The sequence below is a fragment of the Alosa pseudoharengus genome, unplaced genomic scaffold (genome assembly GCF_046254945.1).
Source record: "Alosa pseudoharengus isolate Yale_2024_CS ecotype anadromous, Long Island Sound unplaced genomic scaffold, YU_APseudo_1.1 YU_APseudo_1.1_scf_14, whole genome shotgun sequence".
NCBI lineage: Eukaryota > Metazoa > Chordata > Actinopteri > Clupeiformes > Clupeidae > Alosa > Alosa pseudoharengus.
Genome location: NW_027468609.1, coordinates 27,759,477 through 27,775,804, shown reverse-complemented (window position 1 = coordinate 27,775,804; position 16,328 = coordinate 27,759,477). Strand labels below are relative to the sequence as shown.

General features: G+C 42.4%; 1 protein-coding gene across 1 annotated transcript; it reads left to right on the top strand.

Moving 5' to 3' along the window:
- Positions 1-29: 29 nt before the first annotated feature.
- rbm18 (RNA binding motif protein 18) lies at positions 30-15,760 on the top strand. The gene is made up of 6 exons (XM_076284507.1): positions 30-217; positions 976-1,089; positions 7,676-7,802; positions 9,452-9,532; positions 11,602-11,690; positions 14,612-15,760. The coding sequence occupies exons 2-6, from the start codon at positions 983-985 to the stop codon at positions 14,772-14,774; spliced, it is 567 nt and encodes a 188-aa protein (XP_076140622.1). The 5' UTR covers positions 30-217; positions 976-982; the 3' UTR covers positions 14,775-15,760.
- Positions 15,761-16,328: the final 568 nt, after the last annotated feature.

The window sequence follows — 16,328 nt, the reverse complement described above, 5'->3', positions numbered from 1 at the left end:
AGACGTCATTTACACATGAGGAAAACGACATCCGTTAGCGTCTTTGTTGATGTGCTTGCTATGCTAAAATAAAGATAGCAGCTGGAAACGAGTGAAATATTCGATCGGCAAGTTATTTTGAATGCCGTAATTATGTGTTAACGGCACAGTAGTATATCCAATCAGTCGGTTTGTCGCTGTTTGTTTTTCATCGGTAAACGACGTCCCACCACGGCCGGTAAGTTTGTATTTGCTTTCATCAAGCAGGCTAATGATAGTAACATTAACCCAATAAACAAACGTTAATCTAACCCTGTTGTATCCATTGGCTCCCTAACCAGCAGTAAAATATTGATAACCTCAACACAAATTTGTCCAAGTGACTTTGTAGCAGAAACATCATCCAAAATGATAGCTTTACGTTAGCGTGCTAGCTGGTGTGTGTGGCTACTGAGATAAAATAATGTTGCCTGACAGTATGGAAATGTGACTGTCACTTTGTTGCCAAGTTAACTTTGTTTAATTTCTAGGTGGGGCGGGGTTATCTAGTTGCTGGCGTCCTAGTGAAGTATACCAAACCTATGTTTAGTGCTTTGTTGTTATACTACATTATTAACAGAGCAGTAGGCTAGCCTTCATATTATAAGATTGAAAGAACTAGCTTATATTAATGGCGAAGTAAGATAGTGTGACCAGATTTTGGTTTTTATTTTTATAAATATATATAAAGTGCATGTTTTTTTAGCATGTATATGTTGTGAGGTTGCTTGACAGAGCCCTTCCATGCAACACCTACAAACTATTGGACTATAAAGAATAAAGTGTAACGTTTGTTTGGCCAGGTAGAACCTTTTAGGTCATAGATTGCTTTTAGTAAGAAAAAGCCTTAGGTGTCCTCTCCTGCCCACAGTGTTGCTGAATCACATGAAAACATCATACGGATTATGTAGAGTTAATTATGTGACAGTGTGAATTGGATTCTTCTTCTTCCCCCAGGTGCCAGATGTCTGCATCAGCGGAGACACTGGAGAATGCCTCCATCCTGTCAGACAGTGCAGCACATGAGGGACACCGTCTGTGGATTGGAAATATCGACCCCAAAATCACAGAGTGAGTCTTGTTTGTCACAGCTAGCGGAGGTCCCCCCCCCCAAAAAAAAAAAGAACTTCCAATCTCTGTGTGTGCGTCCCTAACGCTACCAACCCCCTGCTGCTCCCCGGCAGTCAGGCATGTGGACCTGCCCGCATGATTGATGATGCATGCACGCCACTCGCCGGAGAATGAGCAGACGACTAGAGGGCGTGTGAAAGAGAGGCAGTCAGGCGTGGAGATCTGTTCTGCCGAATGGCTGCCGTCATTTCTCACTCACCTGGTCTGTTTACTCTTTCAACCTGTAACTGCAGTTGAAGGTAGAGAAGGGGGAGATCTGTTACTGTGTCTGTGTGTCTGTGACTGTGTGTGTGTGTGTGTGTGTGTGTGTGTGTGTATGGGGGGTTGGTAAAGAGAGAGAGCGAGAGAGAGAAATGGCACACGTTGATATTACCCTGTGTGGCTGGCGGTCTTCTGGAAAATGTACAGCTTGCCTGCACCGGCGTCTAGACAGGCGTTTCCTTCCCCTCTCTCTCTTTCTCTCTCTCTCTCTCTCTGCCTCTCTGTTTTCCTTTAAATAACCTGCTCGAACGAAAACAGCGGTGAATGCCCACAGGCTGGTGATTGGGAAGATTAATTAGTTCTTACGCTGGGAGTGTTTGTTGTAGCCAGGCCCCTCTTCAGAGTCAACCCCCCTCACCTCCACCCCTCCCCCCACACACACTCACACACACACACACATTATGCATACACCGCCATCCACACCATAACCCCTCTCCTCCTCATGCCGAGTTCCACACAGCACACACACTCTTGGTAATGAGGTCAGCATTCACCTACAGGCACCACATTTCTTTCTTTTCTTTTCTTGTCTTTTCCCCCAAAAAAATTCCAATTAAGTGAATAATTGAGAGCTGGTAATTGCTGCTGCACGAGGCAAAAATGCTTTTGTAATTTCTCCAGTGCGGTAAAAAAAACGTAGGGCTGGCCAGTGGGGAGATTGATGGTGCTGGAGAAGAGAATGGGATGGAGGTGAGAGTTAGTGCTGGCTTGTGAATTGACAGCAATGGATCATTGCTTTCTTCCAAGGAGCAAACCGCTGGAAACACCATATCCCTGGGGGGAGGGAGGGGAGGGTGGCTGTCTTCAGATGTATAAAAACCTGCAGATTGTTTTAAAACCGCGTGGACTTGCTGGTATGAATGTTACTCAGAAGTGTAATGAACACCGTCTAGTGTTATTCAGTTCTTTCAGAATTGAGCTTTTTCTCCTTGTGGATTAATTCATCCACCTTACTGATTAAGTTGTTTCTCCAGCTCTCTTTCATCACACTTGACTATTTCGGGCATCCTCTTCCATGCAAGATGTTCCGTCCAGTTTCTCAGCGTCTATGGCCAGTGTGTGCTATGTGTGTCATTGCATAGTGGAAAAGCACAGCACAGTGCACAGATACCTCCCAGAGTGAGTCATCCTTCCAAACTAATGACATTCGGTTCCCCCCTGTTCCAATACTGCCTTTCACTGGATCGAGCCGTCACAGAGCGAGTTTCTGCTCCGTTTCCAAACAGTGGTTTAAAAAAGGAAAGCCTCGCTGTGCCAATGGCAATATTCTAATGCTGTGCAGGTGTGGGCACCTGTTTCCAGCCATACCGACTTGTGTCAGTCAAGCTCTGGAAAGTTCACCTTCGAGCTGTTGACCATCCCTGTCAGTGACATCATCGTATCCAGGTGTGCCAGTGTACAACATCCCTGAAGTCAAGGTCAATGCATCTTTCCATGCTCTGTGTTTTGTTTTCTTTTTTTCTTTTTGTCAAAATATCTGTGTCTGTCGACACGCAAGTGTGAACAGCTTGTTAATTTTTTTTTCTCTTTTTTTCCGTTCATCTTGAACTTGCTGACACCCTCAGGGAGACTCGAAACAATTAAATTGTCCCTCTCCCATGGCTGCGTTCCCACACACACACACACACACACACACACACACACACACACACACACACACACACACACACACACACACACACACACACACAGAGACTACACACACTACAGCCTGGTGTGGCCTGGCCCAGCCCAACCCAGCCCTTATGAAATACGGGGAGAGGGTGCTGCTGCTGTCGTAATACAGGCTGACACGGTGACCTGTCCAGGCCCCCCTGAGGGCTGTTCGGGGCCGGTGATGGATCTAGCATGTGTCCTAGCAGGTTGTTTGTGCTCAAGCTGGGGGGACGGAGCCACAACACAGCATTGTGTGCTCACAACAGGCCCTGGAGGTGGAGGGAGGCGAGGAGGGATGGGAGGACACGTCCGGGGGAAAAGGTAGTGCTAGAAGGAAAGACCGAAGAAATTTTTTGGGCGGCTGCCCTCACTGACCCTCGTGCTGTGTGTGTCACTGTTGCATGCGTCTATGACTTGGCCGCATGCCGCTTCACTTGGCATACATGCCTGAATGCCATCTCACTTACTTAGAATATCCAATGAATTGCTGTAGTTTGGGGCGATCAGAGTTCGATACCTTGAAATCGATACCTGGTGAAAAACCTGTCTTGCAGAACATCTGCAGGTGGGCCGGTGGTACACGTGCTACCTGAGCGATATGTCTTTTCTTAGCCGTGAAACAAGCCTATACATTCACATGAAGCCAAAGAGATCATTCTTTTCTCATTTTCAGACCCCCCCCCCTCCTCCTCCTCCTGCCTGTAGCGGCCTTTATGGTCCCCTGGAGAAGTGCATTGTGGGGTCTGTTTAAAGCCAACAGTTGTCCTCTCTCTGTATCAGGCACTATCAATTCCTCAATCTGCTGCAGTTTCAGGAAGACCCCAGAGCCTGGGCCCAGAGAAAGGGTGGAGGCTGGGAAAGAGAGAACTGCTCCTGAGGAACAGAGACTCCAGGGAGAGGAGGGGAAGGCATTAATACTGCATTGAGAACCCCCAGTTCTAGCCGCGGGTCAAACCTTTTCCCGAATTAAAAATAACCCCCAACCGGTGCAAAACAATAAAGCAATGCCAGGCATCCCTGCAGCTTCTCTCTCTCTCTCTCTCACTCACTCTCTCTCTTTTTATTTCTCTCTTTCTCTCTCTCTTTCTCTCTTTTTCTTTCTTTCTCTCTTTCTCTCTCTCACTCTCTCTCTCATGCATTCTCTCTCTCTCTTTCTCTCTCTCTCTCTCTCTCTCTCTCTCTCTCTCTCTCTGTCTCTCTCTCTCGCTCTCGCTCTTATACACACACACTCACGGTCTGGGCCACAAGTCACTGTGAAACAAACAAAAGGAATCTATGCTATTGTTAAGCCCTTTTCATTTTTAGGAGTAGCCATAAAAGCATTGGAAAGATTTAGTCTCTCCTGAGTTGACTTAGTCATTGGTTGTCATTGCCAATGGTAACCCTGAAATATTCCATTCACTTCAAATTTAAAAAGCTTTATTACACCCTGTGTGTGTGTGGCGGGGTTAGACTTGCCATTACTACGTTTATCCTGCTTGTACTTTTTGTTCAAGCATTTCATTCATGTGGTCATTGAAAAATATTTTAGCAGTACTGTGACCTTTGTCCAAATTAGCAGCAGCAGTGTTTCTAGAAAAAAAAATTGATTATGTAGTAACATATTTTGCATTGGCAGGCACTGCTGTGTCAAGCAAGCAGAATGGTGATTGCTTAGTATTACTTTAGAATTCTGTGGTTTTGTATCCAGAACACTGACAATTAGTTTTCTAAAACTGATAAAGGTCTTCTCTTTCTCAGATTGCAAATATACAATCCGATGGCACAGTGAGCAGAGCACTAAGAGGACTGAGCTCAGTTTTTTTTTTTTTTTAAGTTAATGCAAAATTTGCATTGTGAGATCTGTGCCCTCCTTCTCAGGGTTTTACCACAGCCTTGGCAAGACCTCTGATCTTGCACTGTTGTGGCACTGCAGCATTAGTAAAGCTCCAGAAATATTTTAGATGATTGCCCATTTTCAAAATGCAAAACAGATAACTGTACAAAATGTTCACAGTTCTCATTACCACATCAAGAAACATCAAATAGACACCGTATTTCAGCAGGATTTTTAGGGGTTATTTATTTATTTATTTGGTTGGTTGTTTGTTTATTTATTTATTTGCCATTCATGAGCCCCACATATATACAGAGGTCTTAGTGTGTGTGTATGGAAACAAAACAACAGTAGAGTGTGAAGCAGAAGTCTTCAATCAGTCGGAAAACAGTTACGCTGAAAATGAGCAAAACTGCAACTCATTATTATTAGTATTATTAATAATAATAATAAACATCAGACACATCTCAATTAATTTCTCTGATGTTTTCCTGCATATGACCAAGTGCGTTTGTGCAAACGATTTGTCAAACCCAAAGTATGACGCAAATCACTCGTTTCACTTGGGACTGTGCTACGGATGATCTGCTCTTAATGCTGTTGCATGTTATACTCAACTCCTCTAATGTCAAAGCCATGGGTGATTTGCCAGACGCTGTCAGTGCAAGGGAGTCACTATTTTTCTTGGCATTATGAAGATGAGTCGATGGCATGGCAGTTAAAGCTGCGTTTCTTAACCCGCCTGTGCCAGGCTTGTGAGTTATTAGTGCATTAGTGCCGTTCGAGCGGAGCTGAGGTGGACAAGCAGGAGCAGGGTTTGGACGGCTGCTGGAGCGCGGAGACAGGGCTCCGTCTTCCTACGCACCGGCTGCATGCTAGGCTGCTCGCGAATGCCGGCCGCGGACACGGGCCTCTGCAGCTCCATCTGCCGCTTCATGTTCAGGGGCCGTTCCCCCTTTCCGAGGCACGAGAGAAACGAGTGAAGGAAGGAGCGAGCGAGCGAGCGAGAGGTGGTGCATGTGAGAAGGGAGGAACAGAAACATTCTTTGCCATTGACCTCATCCCATTAAGTGCTGCAGATGCGTGAATCTTTTCTCTGTTGAATGAAAGACGTGACCGTGTGTAACGTCCTAGAAGGCTATGAGGCTGTATTAAATGAATGTGCAGCCCCTGGTGAATGCATTATCAAGACTGATACAAGTTTCAGGATTTGTGCAAAACATGTAGTCATGTGGGCCTACCCACAGTGTAGGAATCTCATGGATATGTTCACAGGATGCTTATGTATATGTTCATTTTAGGTCCATGATGTGTGCATATTAAAAAAGTTCAGTTTTAGAAACTTGGTAGAATAGCTGTCTAATGAGTCACTGATCATGGCATGGCTAAATGTTAAGTCCAATCACCAGCAGGGAGTTTATGATTCAAAGGAAAATAATTAGATTAACATTTGAAAGGGAAGACTGTTCTTGCAATCAAAATTTAATGCACCGTTTTGAGATGGGAGGGGGGCTGCAGAATACACCAGACTTGTTTGCAAGATGCATGCTGCCTTTTAATGTTACAAAAGATTTATTGTGTTTTGATTTCAGTGGCAAAAGCCTACTGATATTGCAGATGCAGGTCCTAGAATTCTATTTTTTTTTTTTTAAGTTCTTTAGAGTGCAGGTAGGATAGACCTAACACAGTGCTCATCTTTGCGCTAGCTTGTGTGATGTGTTCAGAATGGTTGAATATTCTTATGGTGAGGCAAGTAATGATTTTCCCCTACCCAGACAGAAAAATGTCACCTATCTCTAACAGTATCACGACTCTCTCCTAGATGACAGGTTAGCTTTACACACCCACTTCTATGAAGTGTAGCTGCTGCTTCGCGGTGCTGTGGCACTCCACTGGGCACGGTCTGATAAATGCTATCCTTTTCTCCTGATACCCAAGCCCTTTGCAGCCCCAGTGATTACAGCCGAACACTCACAGTCCATAGTGGCCTTCCTTAGCGCTTAAACTAGTTCACGTTTGAGGGAAGGTGTTCCACGGTGAAATTATATGGTGTGTCTTTGAAACATGGATACTAATTCAAATGCAAAGTTGCTGAAGAGATCCGAACAGTGCGGCCGTGTTGCAGGCTCCCACTGTGCGCTTGAGAAACGTTTGACGTACATGCAGGCACGCAGTTGTCCCAGACATGTTTATGAACATAAACCCTCAAAAAAACAGACCCATTTCTGGTTTCCACAGCTTTGACTGGTGGGTGAAAGGCGGCGCGCTCACGATTTCCCACGACTCCCATTGGCTGCTGGTGGCTCTCGTTTGAACTGTGGAGGTGCTTATGCAGTTGTAAATGTTCTTTTCTTGAATTAAGCTCTGGGGGAAATTCTTGCTTCCTCTTTTTTATTTTCTCATTGTCCTTGTGCTGTATCCTCTGCATTGTGTGAATAAAAGATTTACTGCGTCTAAAAAGGTGTAAAGAGACCTGTCCTTCTAATTACCCGTCAGCTGACAGACCACCATGATAATGATATTATCAGACAATATGACCTCCTGGGAGCGTCCAGTTGGGATTTATATTTTGAAAGATTGCTCATGATCTCATTGTGTCTCAGATGTAAATTAAAACTTCCTCTCGTTGGCTCAAGATGGCTCTCGTCTGGAACGCGGAAATGAACATGGATTTCACATGTTGAACACAATTGTTTGAATTTGTGAAGACTTTCTGCTAAGCAAAAGGAATTGCTTGTAAGACCTAGCACATGGCTCTGTCTTGTCTAATGAGGAGTGCTTGTATCTGTGCAGGTACCACCTGGTGAAGCTGTTAGAGAAGTTTGGCAAAGTGAAGCAGTTTGATTTCCTCTTCCACAAGTCGGGGCCCATGGAGGGCCAGCCTCGGGGTTACTGCTTCGTCAACTTTCACACAAAAGAGGCAAGCTGCTACATTACACTGTATAACACTGTATTTCCCAACAATTGTCACCTCGGGGCCGTATTTCCCAACAACTACCACTGCAGTAGAATATTTGCCAACAATTTTCTATTGGAATTTAGAGTTGTTATCAACGGGTCATCTGTTAAACTGATAAGAAATGTTGAATGTGTTTGATAAGTGGACATTGCAGATGAAGAAAACACAAGTAGGAGATGAGGTCAGGTCATTATTTGCAGTCAGCTTTGAATATATTTCTTGGAAGATAATAGAAATGGGGTGAAAAGACTAGTACCAGGTCTCATAGAGTTGTTACTCTTGCCATAAATGTGTTCATGTGACACTTATATGTAGCCTATTTACAGTATGTGTCCATATGTACTACATTCAGTTAAGAACAAAATTATTCATACCCCTGGCATATATTGATTTAATGTTGATTTTCTCTTGACCAATATGTTTGTTCTGGAAAATGACACTGACACATGCCAAAAGGTTGTAAGACAATGTGGGAGAAACATGGAATAAAAAAAAGAAGCGTTTTTTTTTTTGTTTAAATCTTTTTTAAACATTTTATGAAAAATGGCATGTCCAAAATTATTCATACCCTTTTCAAATAATCAATGGAAACATCTTCATTTGCATTCACAGCTCTCAAAATGGTTCTTATAATACCTACCAAGCCTCTCCATGTCTCCATAATGATTTTAAGCAGCAATCCGGATTTGAGGCAGGAACGATTATTTACCATCACTCTGGCCTTGTGCTCACTTTTTGACAGATTGAAGTCTTGCCTTGTTTGGCTGTATGTTTTGGATCATTGTGTGGTTTAATGGTCCAATGCCACCTATTGGAGCAGGTCTCTCAGCAGACTGCCTGATCTTTTCCTCCAAAAATCTTAATGTAGCCCCTTGTTCTAGTGTTACCAATTACTTTGAGAAGGTCACCAGGTCCCATTGTCTGAAATACACCCAAAACTATACATAGCTATTCTAGTTAAAATGTTCACCCCATCCCAAAATGGACCACTTAGTCATCAAGGATGCTGATCATGATCACTCTTCTCCAAACATGCACAACTCAGCTTAACCTTTATAAGGGCACACCTGGACAAAGAATTTAGCTTTCGCTGGATTTTTTTTGACCCAGGGATATGGTCTGGGATTGGCATAAAAAAGAAGCATTAAACCCCAATGATGCCATGTCCACTTCAAGTGTGGGGGTGAGAAGATTATTATTTTGGGATGTTCAACCAGTGGGACCCGGTGACCTTCTCAAAGTAAATGGAATAATTTTGGTCATGCCATTTTTCCTAAACATGTTAAAAAAGATGAAAATACTTTTTTTCTTGATTCCATGAGATTCTACCACAACCTTTAGCCATGTGGCAGTATACCTTTCAGTCAGAACAAACATATTGGTCAAGAGAACAACATTAAATCAATATTTGCCAGGAGTATGAATAATTTTGTTTTTAACTGTATATACACATACAAGTATTAACATTGTGTGTGAGTGTGTATCTATCTATATGCTAAAATGCTTCCAAGCAATATATCACATAATACGTATGATTCCAAGCAATGCTGTGTGATGGTGGTGGGGGCCTGAAGTGTTGAGGTGACCTTTGCCCTTTTGCTCCGCTACAGGAGGCTGAGCGCGCCATTCAGTGTCTCAATGGGAAGCTGGCTCTTTCCAAGAAGCTTGTTGTGCGTTGGGCCCACGCACAGGTAAAGGTAAATATCACGCAACATCAAGGACACATCAAACTGCTGGATCTCAGGGTTTTGCTTTTGCGTCATTACCAAGCCAGTGCAAGTGTGTTCTTGTTTAAGTGCAGGACCCTTGCAAATCCATACAGCGGTCACATACAGCTAATGACTGATATTATGACTTTTTGCTTGTAACTTGTGTTAATGGGTTGTATGTAGTAAATTATTTTTAATTTCACTACTCCGCATAAAAGCAATACGCAAATCTGTTATTCTAGTTTTATGGATGAATGGCTAAGTGCCGTGTTAACAAACCTGCTGTCGTCATACAAAGAGAAACCACTGAAAGTTTTGTTTTGTTATCGTTTCTGTAAAAAATTAAGGACTTATCACATCACACTTTTATTGGTTACTGGACCAATTTGTTTACTTAATCTGGAGGCGGCCCCTTGAAATTATTGGGATTTTTTCCCCTCATGTTTATTTTGCTTGGAATTCCCCTTAAAACAGTAAGTCAAACCTCTTTCCACCTACCGCCTCCACCACACCCCCCCACCCCACCCCACCCTCCTCCCTCAGTGTGAAGCTCTAGTGTATACGTAAGGGGAGGGGTGGAGGGGAGAGTAGGGTTGGAGGGGAGCTAGAGTATGACAGTAGCTGCAGGATGGTGCTTGCATGGGAGGTGAGACTGCGGCGACCCTGGCCCCCTAACAATAGGCAGCTGCCGTTTGCGAGCGAGGAAATCCTGTATGGGCCCGAATCACGCCCTCTCCTCTGCGCCCTCTCTCCCCGTCTGAGGGGAAAGGGACAGCCAGGCCTCAGGTCAAGGTTAACAGTGCAGACTTGTTGACAACAACAAGCTGCAGCCGAGTTCGAGGCCCACACGCGGACAGTGAATGAACACCTATAGTGTCCGCTGCCAAGACTGGGTGGTCCGTTCTGTGGGTGTTACGTTACACTGTTGTGAACGTTTTCACCTTCGCGTAAATGTTTTGTAGCATATATTCCCATGTGTATTGTTTTTTTTTGTTTTTTTTTTGCACTGATAAGAAAATCTAAGCATCTGAAACTGAGAATACTAACTGCCAGTGTACTCTTGCATAGCAGTCAAATGACACTGATAACTATCTAGACTCTCATTATCTTTCATTACAAACTATTTAACTGCCTCTTTCAGTACATGTTTAATGTTAGTGTCAGTGGGGGAGATCCCCATGGAAAGGAAACTATGAAATGACACGTGCCTGACATGTCTTGGCATTCTCTACACTGAATGGCACTGTAGATAGGGTTGAATGGGGCTTCACATTGGGACATAGAAGCCTATGATGTGGAGGTGGTCTCGCAATTGCAATGGCATAGAGTGTTATTTTAAGAATGAATTGAATGGCATGTTGGGGTATGAGGTGCAATCAGGCAGCTCCTCATACAAAAGCTATCCAGTTATGTTAAAAAAAAAAAAAAAATTAACAGATTCGCTGCCTTTGTAGTGGAACTCTAAAATAACCCCTTTCTGAGAGTGGGGAAAATGTCACTGTCTATGAACATGCTTGTTTGGGGTATCTCTTGTGGTGTGAGTTGAGAGGGCACCCTAGCCGTCTCCACACAGGCACCTCTTGAGCAGCAGAACTGAGTTGTTCCTTCTTCTGTTTTCCACAGGTTCTCAGGACAGGCTGGCGGTGTCATTGCCCTGTTGGGAGGACTGGAGCATGTCAGTGGGGCCAGTTTTAAAGAGAGCTCCATTTATTGTGCTCTTCAGCCTTTTCCCACAGTGCCTCTATTCTGGCCCTGCGTCTGTAAGATGGCTGGATGAAAAACAACCAACCAGACAAAAAAAAAAAAAAAAAGAAACACAAAGCTCCATTCCTCCCTCCTGGTCTCTGTGACCATTTAACTGGTCAGCCACAGAGTTATGGGAGGAAGTTCGAGTTCATTGCTTTTTTACAGTTGTGTGCCCATGTGACTATCACCTTCAGGTTGTGCCTCACGTGTGTCTATGTTTCCCCTCTTTCTTCTTCTCTCCATTTCTTTTTATTTTGTTTTTTGTTTTTGTTTGTTTGTTTGTATGTATGGCTTTTTGTTTTCAGAGGTTTGAGCCCTTCAGAGGAGATAAAAACATGCCGGCGAGCCTGGAGCCATCGTGTAGCGTTCCTGAGGAGGTGTCCACCAACCTGAGGTTTGTCATCCCATCCGCTTACACCATCATTAGTGTATATTTCACAAGCATCCGCTTTTTACAGTACTTATGTCACTGACCCGATAAAAGGGACACGCTCACGTTACTTGTGGCCCCTGAGATTTTTGTCCAGGCATGGCCTCAAGCTTTATGAGCCTGTACAGTACCTGTGAGTACCCAGCTCTCAGTGTGTAAGGGTACTGGGAACCATTAAATATTTTATTGCTAATTAAAATAATTTCTGATAAGAAATCTATAATTTAGACAATTAGGATAAACCTAAGATAGACATTTGTTCTCTTTTTCTCTAATTCAACCGTCACATTGTATTCCCCTTCCACACCCAGGCAGGGTTAAGAGTGACTTCAATATACTAATTCACATACAATTTCCCATTCAATTTGGCTGTAGTTGTCATGTTAAGCAGAATGTTCCCTTTTATTTTTCACCAATATTGGATAATCTCAAAATCATGGACTAGGGGGGAAAAAATAAAACATTTATAATTCACATTTGATTTTTCAATTGCACTCTCCTGTTATTTCGCTCTATTTTAAGAGTGGTAATGGCAGACATGGTTGATAAATTTGACACTATGTTGAAATCGGTAAGAGCTGTATTAAAGAGACTGAAAGATTTAGCCTAAACGAATTGTAATTAGTTGAGGATATGGTGGCAGGCCCCTCCAATTACCATAGCTGCACGTTCCATATTATAAATAAACCACAGATGTGTTAACTGCGTAAATATCCTACAGTTCCTCAAGAGAGCATCAGGTTGTTAGTCAGATCAAATTGGGAAAGGTATCCAATTCAGCCTTTTTGTTTCCCTGCCAAGAACAGTGGTATTGTCTTACTTTGTTACGCTTAAATAGGAGAGTATTTCTGATCTTTTCTTGGCAGTGGGTCTGACTGTATGATTATTTTTTTTCTCTCTTGGGATGGTGGTATCCAGAACTGTTATATTGATATGAAGCACATATTGTGCCCAGAAGTGGTATTACATGCAGACGTCACCTGAGGGCGGATTCGTTGTTAGCGAGGGTGTGGTGGAACAGCAGTAGCAGCGCTGCCCAAGAAACGTTTGGCACAGGTTTGATACCCGCTTGATACCCAAATGTTGTGACTCCCTGTCACTTTATTTTTAAAGCGTTAAATCCCACTTTTGAATCTTTGAGACATTAAACATGGGCACTGAATGTGGGTTTAAGACATATTGCTGGTAACATTTTATTATCACTTCTACCCAGAAGGACATGGCATTAATATTCTATGTCCTCTTAATCAGTTCAAATATAACTTGAATTTGTAAAGGCATATGATAAATTGGTGAAGCTTACACTTTTTTTCAGCTGCCTACTGACCAGTTGCAAATCAAAACCTATACTAGCCTCTTTTATAACAATGCATGTCAGTACCATATTGACATGGCACACATTATGCTAGATATTATCTGCATTTGTAAAATAATCTGCCAGAAAAGACGTGTGAAGGCCAACGTTTTCTTCAGTCCATATCCGTAGCAAATGGGCTGAGACTGGCCTTTTAAGACCCGCCCTAAGTGAAGACTGATTAGTGAATGAACCTCTCACGAACATCTTCAGTACTTCAGCCCTCTTTGCAATATGGTTTTCTGGAAACCTGCCCCAACACATCTGTTTGATAGGTATTTTGTTTGATGAGTAATTTATTGCTAGCTTCAAATAGAGATTTTGACAAGTGCTTCTTATTAACACTGTGACTGCAATTGACAACAGTACTTGCTACAACCCATCAGTAGGTTAAAACTGATGCCAATATGAACGCTTGGCCGACACAAGCCAGTTATCCCTGACCTAGTATTTAGCAATTGCAGAGGTGGTCTTTGTGCATTGTGCCAATTGAAAAGAAAAATGAATATGATTCATGTGGGATAGTTCAATACAAATGTTGCTGGGATGAGAAGGGAAATAGATGGGATGGTCCGATACCACTATACAACAAATTGAACTGTTGGCTGGGTCGAGAAAGGAAAGAGGTTTTCTTTGATTATTCAAACTCACACATTGCAGGCTGAATATAGTTGACATATTTAGCTTGGGAAACCTGTGGCCAAATTTAGTCACCTTAGTAAAAGGAGTAAAAAAGAACAGTCTGTTATTAACCATCACCACGTCAGTACTGTAATCATATGAAAGCCCATGTGTTTAGTCTGTGAACACTTAATAACATTGAAATTTACAAAGGTCATTCATGTCTCTTGTTTATCCAGGTTGGTAGCCTTCGGTTTCTTGGTTCTGGGTCTGTAGATCTATTCACCCTGAAATTGACTGGAATAATATTAAAAAGTCTCCAGTTAATTTGGATCAAATCTGCTGGATCAAATCTTAAATCCTCCATGCTTATATGACATCCCAAATGAACGGCCCAATCTTTCACAAGTAACGCTCAAAAAAAAAAACCTGACGTTAGGAGAGGAATAGCTTTACATCATGTCTTATTGGGAAATATGAGTGGGTAACCACTGACCACAGCATCGGACTAACATGAGCGGATTACTACATGCAGCCAGTCAGATAGTCAGCAGTTAGCAAGCACAGTGCTCGAAGTGCTTGTGTTGAGGCAGAGACAGGCCATCTACTGTAAAATAGAAACAAGCCTTTCAGGTGAAGCTGCAGCGCCATTGTCATGGTTTTGCTGTAATGAAAAATAAAGCACAAAGTGAGCTCTTACAAACACCACACTTTGATCAAATTTTTTTTTTTTATTATATTATCTTGGAAAGTCATTGAAAGCAGTAATCAAACTTAGGAAACTACTAGAGGTATTTCTGAGAATGTTTTTTAAACATTGTGTTGAAATTCACTGTTGAAATGTACCATTTTGTTTGGTATTTACAGCATTGTGCATTAATTTTATCAAACTGAATGTAATCTTTTAAAGCTTGAATGCAAAGATCCGAGCCATCGAGGCCAAGCTTCAGATGATGGATGAGAACCCCGATGAAGAGTATGCAGGACCCTCCCCGTACCTCTATAACAAGCCTCCTGAGAACAATAAACGCCACCAACCCTACAACAAACCTCACCGCAAATTCAAGAGATGACCCAACTCCACAATGCACACACACATACAGATACAGACACACACACACATACACACACAGCTCTTCCCAACCTGCTACTGATAGGACGACTACCCCTTCACTCTCTCTCTCACAAACACACACACACACACACACTCAACACTCACACACTGAAACAGTACCACTGTATTCCACAATGCTGACATGTTTTCAATTCAGACTGTAGTCTAAGTAGCCTAGTAGCGGAAAGGTCTTGAGCTCTTTTACATCCTGTGATCTTTATAAGAGGAGGAGGCTGTGCTGTGTATTCCTGTCCTGCTGTAAATATGTGTGTTCTTAACCGAGGTAGCATACATGTGTTCTTTTTGTTCCATTTAAAGAGTTAGGTTGGGGTTTGAATTAAATGATTTTAAATGCATATATCTCTTGTAGCTCTGTTATGTTTATCTAAGGGTGTTTTTGTAATGTATGCTAATTTTTAAGCAATGTATTTATGTTAAGCATACATGTATACACTCAAGTACATCCTTGTTTTATCCAGATGTGGTGAATAGCCTTCTTTTAATGTGTGCCTTAATAAGATTACATTTGAATTGTGAATTAATGACTCGAAAGTAATTACTTTAATTATGTTGCTCAATATGGATATGGCTGACTTTCAAGTATTAGCAGTACTGTGCACAATTTCTCCAGACAACTTAGTCTACTTACAGGGCACATAGTTGGTTCTCCTATCCGGATTTGAAATCGAAACACCTTTCCTCCGTCAAAACTCACCTGCTGGATTTAAGGGCTTAAACACAATCTAGTCCGTTTGAAGATTGTTGATGGCGTTGCCACTCTTCGATAAGGGTCTGCAATGCTTGTAACCACAATTTAGTTTTTTGCTTCTGTTTTTTTTCCTGGAAAATTGTCACCTTCACTTTTTATAGGAACATACATTTTTCGTTATGTCAAATGCCATTATAGGCTATAATAATGATAATAAAAATAAAATTCAGACGATCTTTCGTATACTTGTTTTTTCATTTTTCCTATTTAAGAAGAAAACCGGGAAGTGGCACGCCGTTTGTGCCATAAGATATTTAGTGCAGAGAATGTCGCTTTCGGAGGTTTTTGCAGTGCACGGTCCTGTAGTGTGTGGTTTACTAATGTGACGCTGATGGAAGCTCCACCCAGTACAGGTTCATGGACTCTTATGCCACCTCGATATTAGAATCATCGAGTCGATAGCCTACCTGTGTGAGTATGGTCTGTAGGCCTTCTCAGTTTTGGATCACCACCTAAAAATGATAGAATGAGAGAAAATGCTGCTCTGACCATCAGGACTAGAATAACCTAAAGCTCCATGGGATAATATCCTACCAGCCGCTCTCGGCTGTAAAACTGCGGTGATTTTAACATTAAATCAACCACCAATTTGTCGATTCGGTCATCTTCAGGAACCTTCCTCAGACACTGAATATTTTTTTAGCTTAAAAATGAATTTTCATGAGTCTCATTTATGGGCTGTCAACCGCAAAGTATGACTACACTTGTCTAATGTCCATGTATCCTACCACAATAATTAAAGAA

Bases quoted from the DNA above. Each gene is read 5' to 3' on its own strand.
- rbm18 (XM_076284507.1), top strand. From the start codon at position 983: ATGTCTGCATCAGCGGAGACACTGGAGAATGCCTCCATCCTGTCAGAC. The intron at 9,533-11,601 runs GTAAAGGTAAAT...TTTTGTTTTCAG, and splicing joins TGCGTTGGGCCCACGCACAG to AGGTTTGAGCCCTTCAGAGG. The intron at 11,691-14,611 runs GTTTGTCATCCC...AATCTTTTAAAG, and splicing joins GAGGTGTCCACCAACCTGAG to CTTGAATGCAAAGATCCGAG.